The 15,229-nt window shown below is 37.7% G+C and overlaps 1 protein-coding gene across 1 annotated transcript in view; it reads left to right on the forward strand.

The window, feature by feature from the left end:
- The window catches only part of AdamTS-B (ADAM metallopeptidase with thrombospondin type 1 motif B), an 82,304-nt gene that overhangs the window by 45,825 nt on the left and 21,250 nt on the right, over positions 1-15,229 (forward strand). Inside the window, exons 5-8 of the mRNA XM_028311643.1 lie at positions 1,457-2,068; positions 2,151-2,324; positions 2,416-2,666; positions 14,781-14,894. Of these exons, the coding sequence (XP_028167444.1) occupies positions 1,457-2,068; positions 2,151-2,324; positions 2,416-2,666; positions 14,781-14,894 (1,151 nt within the window). The remainder of the gene's footprint in view (positions 1-1,456; positions 2,069-2,150; positions 2,325-2,415; positions 2,667-14,780; positions 14,895-15,229) is intronic.

The raw sequence follows: 15,229 nt of genomic DNA on the forward strand, positions 1-15,229 counted from the left end.
TAAAATAAACGAAAATCTTTTTTTTTTTCAAACCATACTTTTCCGCCGCTTTCCGCAGTGAATCTCTAGCTTTTACCACCTCTAATGCTTTACTAAGTCAATTTCCTCTCTGGAAATCTTCCTTACCCAAACTCTCGGTATCTACAAAAAATAAACATTAATAAATTTCCTGTTTCAACCGTACCCACAAAAAATGTTTCAACCGTCCCCAACCCCACTTTTGGTAAAATATACTTTATAGTTTCGACACTAATGATAACACATTAAAAATAGTTACTGGCCCTTATTCTACAAGCTTCATTATAATCGCAAACGCACACTCGATACATTTACATAAAAAGAACAGGTAGTAGGTATAAGCGTTAATGTCTGAAGAAAAATACTTACTTTTGGGCAGTAAAAAACAATATGGCGTTTTGCACACAACGTCAACGCCTTAGGAAGTTTTAGGCACTAAATTCGTGTTCGGACCTGTTGTCCGCTTCTTTTTCCCCTAGGACCCCTAACTCCCCGTGGAACCGTTTACGAGATATTTGCTCTGTTTCAACCGTCCTTTGTTTCAACCGTACCCAGTCTCCCCTACTTTGACTGCGTGCCATAAAGCAACAAATACTTGTACAATAAAACCTTCAAGTTAACAATTAAGCGGATGTGAACTAAATTCGCAAGAGCTATCTCAAAAGTGAAATCGATTTTATAATCGGGAAATGCAGTTTAATATCGTACATAAATCATGCTTGTGTACAATCAGGCGCGCGGTAAGCTTATCAAGATATCTGCCCAGATGGAATAGTTTCCATTAGATTTCGCGCAAAGCCGCCTCAGGTTCGTTATCAATCAATTTATCTAGTTACCAGCAAACAGACGGCAGATTTGTTGACCCACAACTGCCCAGACCGGTTTGCCACTCAATGGACGTTTTGCCATTCAATGTTACTTTGAAAACAATTTTTGCAAACCTTTTCATACCTCGAGGTTATACTTTTACAGTAGAATGAATTTTGCATAGAGAAAATGTTCAAATGCATGTAAGAAGTAAGAAGCAATCAATTTAAACTTTCAAAATTTATCGACTCTAAATTAACACATAAATTGATTCAATTCAGTAAATAGAATATCAATCTAAGCTTCATAAGATCAGATAAAATGTAACAGCATTTTATGTTAACTCATTTCCGTTGGAAAACATAGATGACAATGCGTCAATTAAGTTTATCAAAATGGCGGGAAATTCGCGTCTTGGAAATGTAGCGCTAACGAGACAAACGGCCCTTTGCTGACAGGTACACGCTATAAATTACACGTAATACGAACAAACCCGACAACAAATGTAACTGCAAGCTAAGTATGAAATATTGTGCGTTTTGTCAGAGAAGGGCTTAAGTAACCACAACAAACTCGATAAAACAATCCAGATGTTTCTCCGATAAATCACGCAATGTATCTTTGTTCACAGGCAGGCCTCCTACGAACAGAACACGGGGAGTATTGGATTGAACCGTCCAATCAAATATCTTCTGATAGTTCGCAAGGACGGCCTCATGTCATTTATAAAAGATCTGCTCTGATGCAACAAGGCACTCATAGAGGCAAAAGAGAAGTAGATACGAGAACACATTCCGATAGACCTACTCAAAGATTTAGCAGTAATAAATACACACAAAATCAGCCAAACAAGTATTATGACACGGCAAGAAGGGATAGACTAGCGATGGATCGTCGTCGGCGAGAGTATTTGGAGGAAAGGCGAAGACGCTTAGAAGCGATGAGAAGAAATCCTACCGAGTACAGAAGTCATCAAGCCAAGCTACGAATGGAACAACGACGATTGCAAGCAATGTCTAAAAGTATTTCAGTAGAGAGCAAGTCAGTGGAACAGAACTCAGCATTAAAGAACGGGAACCGAAAAAAAATCAACAATGATATGAGATTGCGACGAGTAAAAAATAGACGAAACAGACGTAGGCGATCAAAGAATTGCGCCACGAAGCAGCCGCCTTACCAGTGGAAGACCAAAGACATGGATCATCATGAGCTTGAGCAACATAAAAATAAAGGACAAAATAGGGTAAGTTTTCATGTCATCATCACCACACAAGGTTCTAATTGCTGGCAGTTGACGATTTTAACACATGTCTTTGTTGTTCTAGAACAATCATTACAACAGCAACTATCGTCGCGGCAACCCCAGAAGGCAGAGACGGCCAACACGGTCAGTGAGCAAGCCTCGCCATGTAGAAGTGTTGCTGGTAGCAGATAAGTCCATGACTGACTTTCACGACGAAGACAACATAGAGACTTATCTCCTTACCATTATGAACATGGTACGTACTCGTAAATTACCTTCTAACCAGTATCTATTCTGATATTCTCTAAGTAAAACTATAGGTTTCTATACATCTGTTTTTAAACCAGGTGTCATCGCTCTACATGGATCCATCAATAGGAAACTACATCAAAGTGGTGGTTGTAAAGATCATCTTCGTGGAAGACCTAGGAGCAGCTCCTGACTTGGAAGTGACGAGTGACGCCGACACCACGCTGACGTCATTCTGCCGGTGGCAGCAGCAACTGAACCCGGATGATGACGCCAACCCTCATCACCACGACGTAGCCATTCTCATCACCAGGCAGGACATTTGCAGTCAGCACGGCAACCCTTGTAGGTATGGATGATTTGCTTACTGTGTCCCAAGAAAAGTATCTTGTAGTACCCCAGAGTAAATAGAGCATTAGTGCCTGGCAAAAATAAAGCTCTTATCATAGTTTACATAATAACATCTTGGTCTTTGTTTCTCTGGATTACCACTTCACACTGTTTTTGAGGCATTTTCTTATTTGTAATCTAGAATCTCGATAATATTCTTTAAAACTAGAGTCTATTTACTACAGTCAGGTTACTACTTTTTATTGACGTTCAAAGCAAACCTAATAAATCATTGATATTGTGTTCCGTCATAGCAAAAATCCCATGTAATTTATTACTTTCATTATATAATACAGACTCAAGATCGTTCAATTTTGAAGTGCTGGTGTCTGCTCTTGATCCATAAATATATTAAAATATTGTATTTTAAGCGTATTTTATCATCGAACTTGTCATTTGCACGACTTGAATTATTCGCTCAATCACAAGTAGTGAATTGATTGACACGGTTTTCAGCCTTATCAACGTAATACCAGTAGAGTGCGTGAAGAGTTTTCCCATGGTTATCGTGTCTGAAGTGAATGAGTGCCATGAATGAATCAAGTCGGTGCGTGACGGTCGCGCTGCAAAGGCGCGATATTATTTACAGTCGTACTCCGTGCTGACTCCAGACTGCTTCAAACGTATTAGCATTTATATATTTTTTCTAAACAAACTTACGTTGAGACAAGGTCAATGGCAGGAGCAGGCGTCTGTTCGCAAGTAAACAGTTTTGCGATGAGTAACCGGCTTCAAAATAGAACACTTTCGCATCCTCTCGCCGCCACCTGGGAACAGGTGCGTCCATAATCAGTTGAAGTCTAATATTTTTGCATTTACGTCATTTTATAGGTGGATGTATAAATTCTTTCCATAGCAGTAAAATGTTTAAGATGTAATGGTCAAAATAAACTGTAAAAGACTTTTAAAGAGTTCACCAGTAACCAGAGAACTGATAATTAAATTAAATACGTTAGATAGAGCATGCTAAATGCTAACCTATGCTAACTGCCATATCTCAAGAATTTGCATCTCGTAAAAATCGTATTCTATGACTGAGAGCTACTCGTATCAATATACCTACCTATGATTTTTGTTTCTTAAAAGATTTGGTTAACCAAAACCGTTCTACTTGTAATAAAAGTAATAAAATGATCTAGTAAAAGGAGCGTAATCAAAATGAGAACACTCGGAGATAAACGGAGACAAACTGTCCTGTGGCGCTCTGGGCTAAGTAAATAGGCTAGTAAAACTAAGTGGAGATTAAATACAATATTTGGAGTGCGTTAAAATAACAGTGTAATCAGTTGTAATCGGACATGGCTCAGGCCATCCATACAATGTTGCACAATCGGTGGTATTTAGACTGTAGGCTGTCGGAGCGTTCGTAGTAGAGCATGTCAAGCTTTAACTTACTAAATAAATACTATGACACCTTCGATACTCGTAATAGGTTCTATATTTCAACAACAATGTATAGTCTAATGGGCTGTCGACTGTACTCAGAAATTCAATTTAAACATTCGACGGCACCGAGGTGTCTGACCACGCAAACGCTCGCCACACACGAGCGACTGGCCAGCATTGAGATCATTGACGTAGATATTGATAAATGCAAATTGTACGATGCACTTTTCTTTCGATATTATGTTATCTGTGACTATATGTAGATAATTTTATCAGACGTTCCGCGTACGCGGTGTACTGCAAATAAATCAATTTAAAAGTATACTTACGTAGATAAGAGGTCAACAGGAAATAACAGTTAATTATTCTAGTTGACTTACGATGCATAAGCAAAAAATTAAAATAAATACTCGTGCATTTTACACTTTTACAATCTCATTCTGCATTTAATGTTAAAACACACCAGCCAAACCTCTCGCATATCTGCCGTAGTGCATCAGTCTGCTGCAGTATTAAATGCCTAAGTAACATCAACGTAGTTTTTTTGTCCTGTGTAGAAATAAAATTTGAAATCTTGCATTTCATGGACATTTAACATACAATTTTTTTTCAACTGAAAATAATTTCTTTTTATCTTACAAAAATAGTCTAACGTGCGCAGTTGCTCTAAATTTTATCAGCCTACATTCGTAAGTGTTCTCGCTGGCCGCCGATCTTTGAATTATCATTAATTACGGTGCTTTGCAAATTATCCAAGGTGCTTAAATGATTGCGTAAACTTTAAACAAGCTTGAAGGCAACACGTCGGGTTGTATCATTTTAGAAATAAAAAACGAGTAGCGACATTCCTTAAAAGCAATCAGAATATATTTATTTTATTTTATTTGTATTTCAATGATCGGCTCATGCAAAAACGCGTGTATTTAACCTGAAAATCAGTTGCAAAGGAATGTTTATTATCCTGCTTTCGCCTCCGAGATTTATTTTACCATGTAGTACCCCTGTACGACAACCCAATCCGCACACAATATTCAGCGTAGTAGTATTAAAAAACAAAAGAGCGGGCAACCCCACCCCTACCACGCTGTGGGCTCGGTGTCCGAGCGGTCTCATTCCTTTGTGCGCACGCGCAACGACCGCACGCAGTATAAGAAAAATGCTTAAGTGACGTCACCAGGACGTTTTTACCGACAAAAAACGTAATTATTTTAAGTTGTGCAGTGTAGTGACGAGAATTAGACCCAACAAAAGGTTGGTTGTAACAACTATTTTGTGCAAGTGCTCGTACATTTTTATTATAAGCGTTGTGACACGACGCGTAACTTTGACCCATTTTTAGCTCCAAGTTAACGCGCGATGTTAACCAGTAGCCATTTTTTTGCTCCGAGGTAATGCGAGATGTTACCCAGTAGCCATTCTTTTGCTCCGAGGTAATGCGAGATGTTACCCAGTAGCCATTTTGAACAGAGAGCAGAAATAACAGGAGTGGAACTGACAGGCAATCCCCTCTAGCAATGTAAGTAGACCAGTGGTTCACTCAGTTTATAAAAACTAGTTGCAGCGCCACCAATGACATATTCCAAATGTCACTATTGAAGAGTAACGTGCTGCGATAAAAATGGTGAATTGCAGTGTTTTTAATTGTAAGAAGGGATCTGAAACATCAAATCTTGAAAAGGACAACATTACATTCCATCGGTAAATATTATTTTATTTATTTCACATTAATTAATACACTAAATTTGCAAAAAACTAAATTTCTAGAAGTGTTGCCACTGGAATGACTGGAAAGCAAAAATTCCTAATTGTGTAATATTTTAAGGATAGTGTACTTGTTACGGTTAATGTGATAAATTGAAATATTAATAATAACCGGTTATTATGAATAATTACCGACAGTCGCGGTAAAAGTGATAAATTAGTCACATTTAACAGTGATTATTTAATAATTCAACCTTAGTACTAACAAATTTCATAAAAGAGAACAACATCTTGTGTACATGCTCCTGTACAGCCAAACTTTTGAACGTTTTGATATCATATATTAATATAATTTGGCATAATAAGCCACCCCTATGCCGCCTATTTAGTTTTATACACACATAAATGACCTCATATTAATCACATTTACCAAATCATGCGGTAATTATTCATAATAACCGGCGATTATTCATAATTTTCACATTTATCACTTTGACCGTAAATAAAAATTGAAATTAAGTTTTTCAGTTTTTCTCACTTTCCTTTTTTGCCAGTCTGGAAAATTTATTTATTTAAAAAAACAAAAATTGTCGACAATTACAGCAAAAATTTACCAAGTGTTATACCATTTTGGAATCCTTACTAAATACGCCAAATTATGACGTCACTTGCCACACTCGCGTAGTACATTTTTTTTTCAGTACAGTCAGTTTAAACTAGGCAAAATTTTTATTTTGAAATTTTTTTTGGGAATAATGTATTTTTTTCATCCAAGTTGGAGCAGCTGGTTTTGTAATTTTGATAACAATTTAGAGAAGCATTATTCAGGGTTACATACCAAAAAAAAAATTTGGAAAAAGTGAAGATTTGTGGCAACACGAGTAAAAAGACCGTCACCGGGAGTAGAATTTTTTTATTTTTTGTAAATGCCTATTATTTTGAAAATATGCCACATAGATTTTTTTTTATATTTTTCTGATAACCAGCATAACTTGCCTCAACACCCAGTTCCGGCTTGACGTTACATTACGGGACACCCTGTATAAATGTGAAAGAAGTGACAATCTGCAGGGCACATAGTATGCAGAACAGACGGGCGATGGAGCAGCAAGGTTCTGGAGTGGTGGCCACACATTGGAAAGCGCAGCGAGGGACGTCCATCCACAAGGTGGACCGATGACCTTATAAAGGTAGCAGGTAGGCTGGATGCAGGCCAACCGGTCAGTATGGAAATTATTGGAGGAGACCTGTTTTATTAGTGGACGTCCTATGGCTGAAATTATGATGATTCTGATGTAGCAGCCTCTGGGCCAGGGATGAGGGGAGGGGTTAAGATTTAGGCAGGATCTTCGCGCTTAGACCCTGATGGACAAAACATAAGATATATTGTAGTTTTATCTTTCTAGGGGGAGGGGCTTCTCTTTCCACCTCCCCTGGGTACATCCATGATTATGGCGATACTTCGTTTTGTGTATTCTCAGTGCTTCACGCGCGAGAAAGTGCACNTCCCTGGAGGTAAACGTCAATGTCATCTCTTCTCTAAATATAATGAGACCGCTCGGACACCGAGCCCACAGCGTGGTAGGGGTGGGGTTGCCCGCTCTTTTGTTTTTTAATACTACTACGCTGAATATTGTGTGCGGATTGGGTTGTCGTACAGGGGTACTACATGGTAAAATAAATCTCTTCGGCGAAAACAGGATAATTTAGATCGAACTTCACTTGGTAAGTTCGTTTGATCATTCAAGTAAGGAGTTTAGTATGGGTAATACACCGCCGCGCTCGCGCCTGGCCTCTGGACAAATTGCCGTTTACATTATCGCTTTTTTACGAATGTTTGCGAATCGCTAACGGCGATGCGGTCACATCAAACACGCCGACATTAAGGCCAAGGATACTGAGGTGTATATAAATTGGACACTCATTATTTTAACAAAAGCCTACAACCATATAGCGATACGTAAGTAATTACGGACGCAAGTTTTTTGGCCAGGCTTACTTTTGTACCTTGCACAACACTTGTATGTGCGATGAGTATGGCGTATTCCTAGCAATTTGAATGATTAAAGTCAATATACTCCGACACCTCTACCACATAATTTTCATTTTAATTTTAATTCATTTTTTGTCAGCAAGCTCTCGCGCACAGCGTGAGATGCGACATACTATACAACAATGGTACCCATTGTAAGAACTTATTTGCAAAATAATGCATGAGATTTTCTAGTTTTATTATATAAAGTAGTAGAAAAATAATGTGCTAATTGTAATTACCAATAATATGAGATTTTATGCGAAAAACACGACTTTCCAAACTTTCAACGTTGAGTAACGCTTCATTTAAATAAAATTCTCACACGAGTACATAGTAGTTAGTCATAGTCTACGAGCATTTTCTAAGAAAAAGTTTTTCAAGTGGCTTTTTCCAGTGCGATTTATTTAAATCTTTCATTAAATAGGTGGGCGTGTGTTATTTTTACACGAGCATTAGGTGAGTCGTAGGATAGCCCGCAAACCTGGATACTGAACTGAGATGAAGCAGACACAGGTCTTACATAACGCGATCATCGTGTTGAGTATTTGTTTAGAATCAAATATTTTTCAGCGGTGCCGACAGCACTCCAGTCTACTCATCAACACTGCACGTGTTTTCTTGCTCGAATTCAGATTTGCATATATTGTATAAATTAGTAACAAGCGTTCATGTTTTATGCATTGTTTAAATAATGTCACTAGGTACACCTACTTTGGTCTGCGAACTGGCAAACATTGTTTTAACTGTGTAAAGAGTGTTACGTGATAATTATTTATTCATTTACGAGCCTGTGCCCTGACCTTTCCTATATCGACCAACGTAGATACTCTACGTTGTTTCTAGAGTAAAATCAGTTTTAAACTTCATGTAGAATTTATTAACATGCAAAAGCAAATTGGATCCAGATTGGCCTGGTCGGAATTATAAATCGGCATAGGCCGGGTGCCTTCGGATATTGACCCACCGGCTAGCCTTCGACTGTCAGCTCGCTAACCGGCCGTGCCTAATTTATGTTGATGCAATTTACTCTTACACTCTTGTTAATGTTTTTTCTCAGCTTTAATACTCGTTCAACATTAATAATGACGCGCTTTGTTATGCGAGTAGGAGTATTTACAACGCATACTGTACTTTGGATGCATATTTTGTTTCAAAAAATCACAATTGAATGTCTGTAGACCTTTTTTCGTTTAGAAAATGCACTTTGTATGTGAATATAAATAAGACATAGGTAACTGAAATACTCGTAGCATATAGGCAACATTACTGATTTTCTAGGTAAGTAGTAAGTAGGTATCTATTGTCGTAGGTCATTATTCAAATTTCGTTTTAAATACCCTATTGCGGACGCGGGTCGGCACTCTCTAGCCACAGAATGCAAGTTATTCAGCAAATCGATTCCAATACGGAGCACGTATGACCAAAAACCTGTGCGTAATGAATGCAACGAGGAAGCACGGTTCGGTAAACGGTACAAACGAGTAGTCGAATGTTCTCAGAAGGCGGCAATCAAAGACAATGTGCGGTAACGGTGTCGCCGCGGGCTTGCACATGCATTATGCATCGGCACTCGTAAAAAATTGCAATCATCAATATGTAAACACGGCGCATTTGCAGTTGCGACACTGACGCGAATAGCGAAGCCAGAATTTAATAAAACATGCTCTAGAGATTTTGCAATAGCAGTAATAAATTGTTGACCACAACAGATAAATGTTTAATGGTTTTTACCTTCATACTAAACAATAGGTTAATTAAAATTGAACTTATCAGTGTAGAGTGCAAAAATATTGAATATCATCTGTCGTGCACTTAGGTAATTGCATTCAATTTAAGATTTATTTAAAGCTTTGGCATAAACACCAAGCTGATGCAATAAAAAAGATTACTCCAAACGATAACCAAACACTTCTTGCCAATATTACAATATGAAACATGGCCGATAGCAGTCGTAAGATCATCATAACCGCTAATTAAAAAATTAAAAAGGGTCCAGACATCCGAAGAAAGTCCGACAGATGGTGTCCTCATTTCATAAAGAGGGCAGATCAGTGATAAGCTATCACCTAATCTCGCTTGATTAATCGCCGCGCAATCTAAAGACTGCTTTGACTGCTTCTCGGTAGCGGTCTTTGGACAAAGGGCGCTCGTTAAAAATAATGAAGACAGTTAAGGCGCGGTCATGCACTGAAAATTTAATTACAATATCGTCTGTCATATGAATGGGAGCGATGAAAAGAAACGTTGAGAGAAATTCATACATCCGATCCTGAAGATTGTTATACTCGTACATATTTAGTGCAACTAAATGCCTGACAACCATATTAAATTGCGAGTGTCACCTCCAAAATATTATGTAAAATATAAGTAAATAGGTTACCGAAGCAGTCGCCAGGCTGTCTCGAGTAACCTGCATGTTTGCACAAATGCACCGCTTTGTCGAAAATACGATATGCGATACGTTGGGGTTAAGCGAATGACAATAAATTTTATACGCACGATCGGCTCATCTCTGAAGTATCCAACAGTTTTTCATTCAATACGGTATTATCCTGCTTTCGCCTCCGAGATTTATTTTACCATGTAGTACCCCTGTACGACAACCCAATCCGCACACAATATTCAGCGTAGTAGTAGTAAAAAACAAAAGAGCGGGCAACCCCACCCCTACCACGCTGTGGGCTCGGTGTCCGAGCGGTCCCATTCCTTTGTGCGCACGCGCAACGACCGCACGCAGTATAAGAAAAATGCTTAAGTGACGTCACCAGGACGTTTTTACCGACAAAAAACGTAATTATTTTAAGTTGTGCAGTGTAGTGACGAGAATTAGACCCAACACAGGATAATTTAGATCGAACTTCACTTGGTAAGTTCGTTTGATCATTCAAAAATGAAACTTAATCTGTACATAAATTCCATTACCAAAGCAATTTTATTGATTTTTTACGTTAAAATGATCGCTGTTCGAATCGAGTCGGGAGAAAATCATAATTCGGCCGATATTGAGGTTACTTTTACTCGAAATGATTCATTTCCATTCATCCGGCGTTCGTAAGTCTACCACTTAACACGGTCTCTGCGGTCAGCCGCCACGCCGTCTCGCTGCGTACCTCCGCCTCTTCCGCTGCAGTCCCAGCTAATAATAACCCAGTTATTAGCACAGACGAATTGCTCAGGAAGCTGCTATTTGCTGTCATTACGGACAGGTGGTGTGGAGCGGCAGCAAAATGGTTAAAGGATACTCAAGTTCGTTGACACTTCAAACTGGCAATGTTTAAATATACGATAACATTTTTTCTGTAGCTTATTAGAAGGCGTGTTTCCTGATATTATGCAAATGCAAAATAATGTAGGTATTCAGTATAATTAAAATATCCATCACATCACACGTTTATAACCGTATGGCTTAAGACGGTATCATAGACGTAAAAACATGAATGTTAGTCGCAGTAGACATCCAACTGGATATTTTTAAACTTGAATGACCATTTTGTATTGCTTTATAAAAGTCTTTACAAATAACACAATAAAACAACGAGATTCCCTTCTGAATATATGAATGTCAGCGAAATAAAAAAGACTGCAAATATTTATTTAGCAAGACATAATTGCTCAATAAAATTGCCATTGCGCCTTCGCGCTATTTTTTGCTGCAAAGGCTCGGCGCTCCAGGCACTCGGTGCATCTTACAAAATTAAGCACAAGTACGGATAACTTGAAACTCGTTAAAGCGAGTGTTCCGTACAATTTAATAGAATTACTAAATTACGCATACAATTTATGCTATAGTTGAAATAGTTATTGCAACTGAGTAATTGCATTTGAGCACTACACAATACGTTTACGGGTACCGCCTTGCAACTCGAGACATTTGATTTACTATTTCCACTTAATAAACAATTTTCGAAACATTAATAATCGCACTTTGAAACTTTATGCATAGCTATTCAATTTCAAAGGTAAAATAAATTAAAAATGAACTTACCAAAAACTTCGTTATGTAATTATGACCTAATTTTACAATCATTATACGAGAAAATATTTGATTCATGTAATTTTTCAATGGTGTATATAACCGTTTTAAAATTATTTCCCATAACCCTGAAGCGCTGCGCATGTGGTTGACCCCATTACCGACAATTATTTCCCATAAACGGTCCGTAAACTGTTTAATATGTTGACGTTTATTCACACGCATACTTTCTCCGTTTTCAACGCGAGAAATCACTGGTTTTGATTCGAAATCTTTATGCACAGGATGAATTTATGTGTCAGGCGGTAAATCAAACATGTAGAATCAAATTTTGCAACTCTCTGGAACTAACACCCGTGTCGGGCCGCGGTGGTCGGCCCTTTGCCGCCGTGATTTACTCGCCCCGTAAAAAGAAAATGTCAATCGAGTAATGTCATTAAAACACAATCACACGGCGATTGAGCGTTACAAATTAAAACCTTATTATGTGCTGACTATATCTGGAAAATGACCTCTAAATATATGCGGGTTTGGGCATTGACCAAGCCCGTCCAATACCTACACACGTCAATAATATTAATTGCCTAGTTTGACGCTTCGCAACATATTTTTTGTACATACAAGGTGTGTCTTTTATATCTTTATAAATACAACAAACATGCCGTATAATCATGATTAATATGGTGTTGCTGTATTTATTTCTTCGAGCTTTATTTGGTATTGTCTGTTATTTACGATTACAAATACAGTCATATTTAACTGTTATAGCTACTGTAGACCTTTTGCATAAAAAGTTTACATATAAAGTAAATATATAAACCTATATTTTACTATAAAAATATGTTTATCTAAATATTTAGTACAAAAGACATCAACGCGTTGGTAACTTTATTTTTATTTATTTTGCATTCGTAGTGAAAAACTTGATATTTAATTTAAAATACTTTAAATTACTAACAGACATATAAATTAATCTGAACCAAAAATATACGCAATCACCGATGCAATCATATGATACCTATGGAAGTACATATTGAATCTTCAAAACCGTTTTACAGCAGCTGCATTTACGAGTATAAACGGGTAGACCTCATTTTTACTGTGCCACTTCTTACGGTCTTGTGCCCTTTAGCCCAGTACAGTCTGAACAATGAAAAACACCAACACAATATTTAGACGTGTCGTAAAGTACGCCGTATGTAGGTTCGTACTGCAACCGGGAGCCCTTTTCACTGGTCCATAAATAAAAAGCTTAAACGCTCTGCTGTTTTGTGTATGAGTAGAGTATATTGAATTTATTGCACGCAGTGCTTTTCATCGGCTTCCGCGTGGCTCTGAGTCAGCGGCGGCGGTATTATTAGCCGCCTATTCCCGTACGCGCCGGCACAGACTAGCCGACAGATATTTCACAGAAGTGAATTGCTTTCATTCAAATTATGGAATCGGGGATTGTCTACATTGATTTAGTTTAGATTTGGTCTGTCCCTTAAACTGTGACTCTGCTTTTAGCTACTCGTATAAATGTCAGCATCCTTGTGGTTTTACTAATTTGAAATCTTAACTAACTTACCCATTCTCCAAGTAATGATTTGCTTGCAAAAACGACTTATATACTCCTCACTTGAGTCCCCAGCTCCTCACTATGAAAATTCCTGTATTTTTTGCAAAATTATATGTTTTATTACGATCCTATTTTAATTTATTCTTTGAGTATGTTCAGTTATTCGTCGCAACGCTACCGCTGCGTAATCACGACGCGCTATGCGTGGCCTGCAATTAGTGCATTGCTGATATTTGCGACACGAACCGCGATTATCTGATATTACGCGCCATTCATGACATACCTTCAGCGTACACCAACAGAATTGTAGCCGTTTTCCTTATCATAATGAATGAACACAATGTCTTGCACTTTTTCCTTAACACTAGCAACATTCGCACTTATCAATAGATATGTATGTACTATCCATCTATGTAGTTTTCCATTCAATTAAGTAATGAAAATGACATATTTTTCCCCGAAAGTGTGTTGAAAAACATTGCTACGCGCGTGAGCTTTACTAAAGCTTTTAGTAGCGGCTGCAATTCCGCCTCGACGATGTTAATCAACTACGCATACTTATGTGATTCATTAGGATCCAGAGCTAATTAGCATAAACTCAAAGTTTTTTTATCTGGGACTTTAGATACCTATTGATAACCACTTGAATAGAAACTGTTTGTGAGATTATCCGACAAAGCAGTAACAAATTTTTTGTAGACATGACATGCTGTAACTTATCCGATTGTTAACAAAAAAGAATGTTTTTGCAAATCTCAATTTGTCCTATGACCTGCTCTTTAGCTAGGTTTAATTATTTGGTAATTCTGCGTACGCGCACGCGCGGGCAAATTACTGCAGCTACGATTTGCGACATACTCACGCTAATAAGCGGCTAAACATCACACGTCTCACTAAACATAACCACTAATTAATTTAATAAACGTTTAACTTGAAATTACAGTTTGGTTAGAACCGATTATAGAATTAATTTGTTTGTTTTTAGTTTAATACGCGTAATTTCGACTTGATTTTCGGTAGTTTGTAAATATAATTTTGAGTACTACTGATCTTTCTTTAGCTTTGAAATCGATAACCTGAAAATACTTATGTGCTCTCTTTCTGCATTATTGTTTTCATTTAACATTTAAATACGAGTATGTGGAGTTAACTTATTGTAATATGTTATTGATAGGAGAACATAAATAAGAAACATATTTACATTGACTACCTATTATTCTTACATTTTACAAACTACGTCATAATCTCTATACTTATAGTTAAGTACACAGCTCCGTCTTCTTTTCTATTTAGACCTAATTTCCTTCCATTTTCTGCTCAAGCTTATCATCTACTAAAGTCTTAAGCATATTTTCCCCCATTTACTCAATACTCTATCGGTTATTATCAGCACACTAAGTTGTTTGTTTGTAAACAGTACGTTGGGCGTGGCGCACGTGGCGGGCATGTGCAAGCCGGACCGCAGCTGCTCCGTCAACGAGGACAACGGCATCATGCTGGCGCACACCATCACGCACGAGCTGGGACACAAGTGAGTACCATGGCTTCTTCTTTGCGGTTTTTCACGGGACTATTACCATTTCTCGGTCCCACCACTGCAACTCCTGTGTAGTTAGGATCTACAGCTTCTCTTAAAAGTTACCTACCTACTTAAGGGTCATTCCATAAAAATCTGTATATTTTCGACGTCATTTTGTCCGTAACTTTTTTAAGATGCTTTTGAATACTTTATTAGTGTAAATTATTGTTTATTAATTAATTATGTTATGTCTAAAAGGGCCAGTCACTTTATGCTTTATTTTAGGAGAAATTACAATTTTCAATTTTTTCATACTACATTACTCCTATATGACTTCTAATCTATAT

The sequence above is a fragment of the Ostrinia furnacalis genome, unplaced genomic scaffold (genome assembly GCF_004193835.3).
Source record: "Ostrinia furnacalis isolate ACB-3 unplaced genomic scaffold, ASM419383v2 OfSCF3526, whole genome shotgun sequence".
Taxonomy (NCBI): Eukaryota; Metazoa; Arthropoda; class Insecta; order Lepidoptera; family Crambidae; genus Ostrinia; species Ostrinia furnacalis.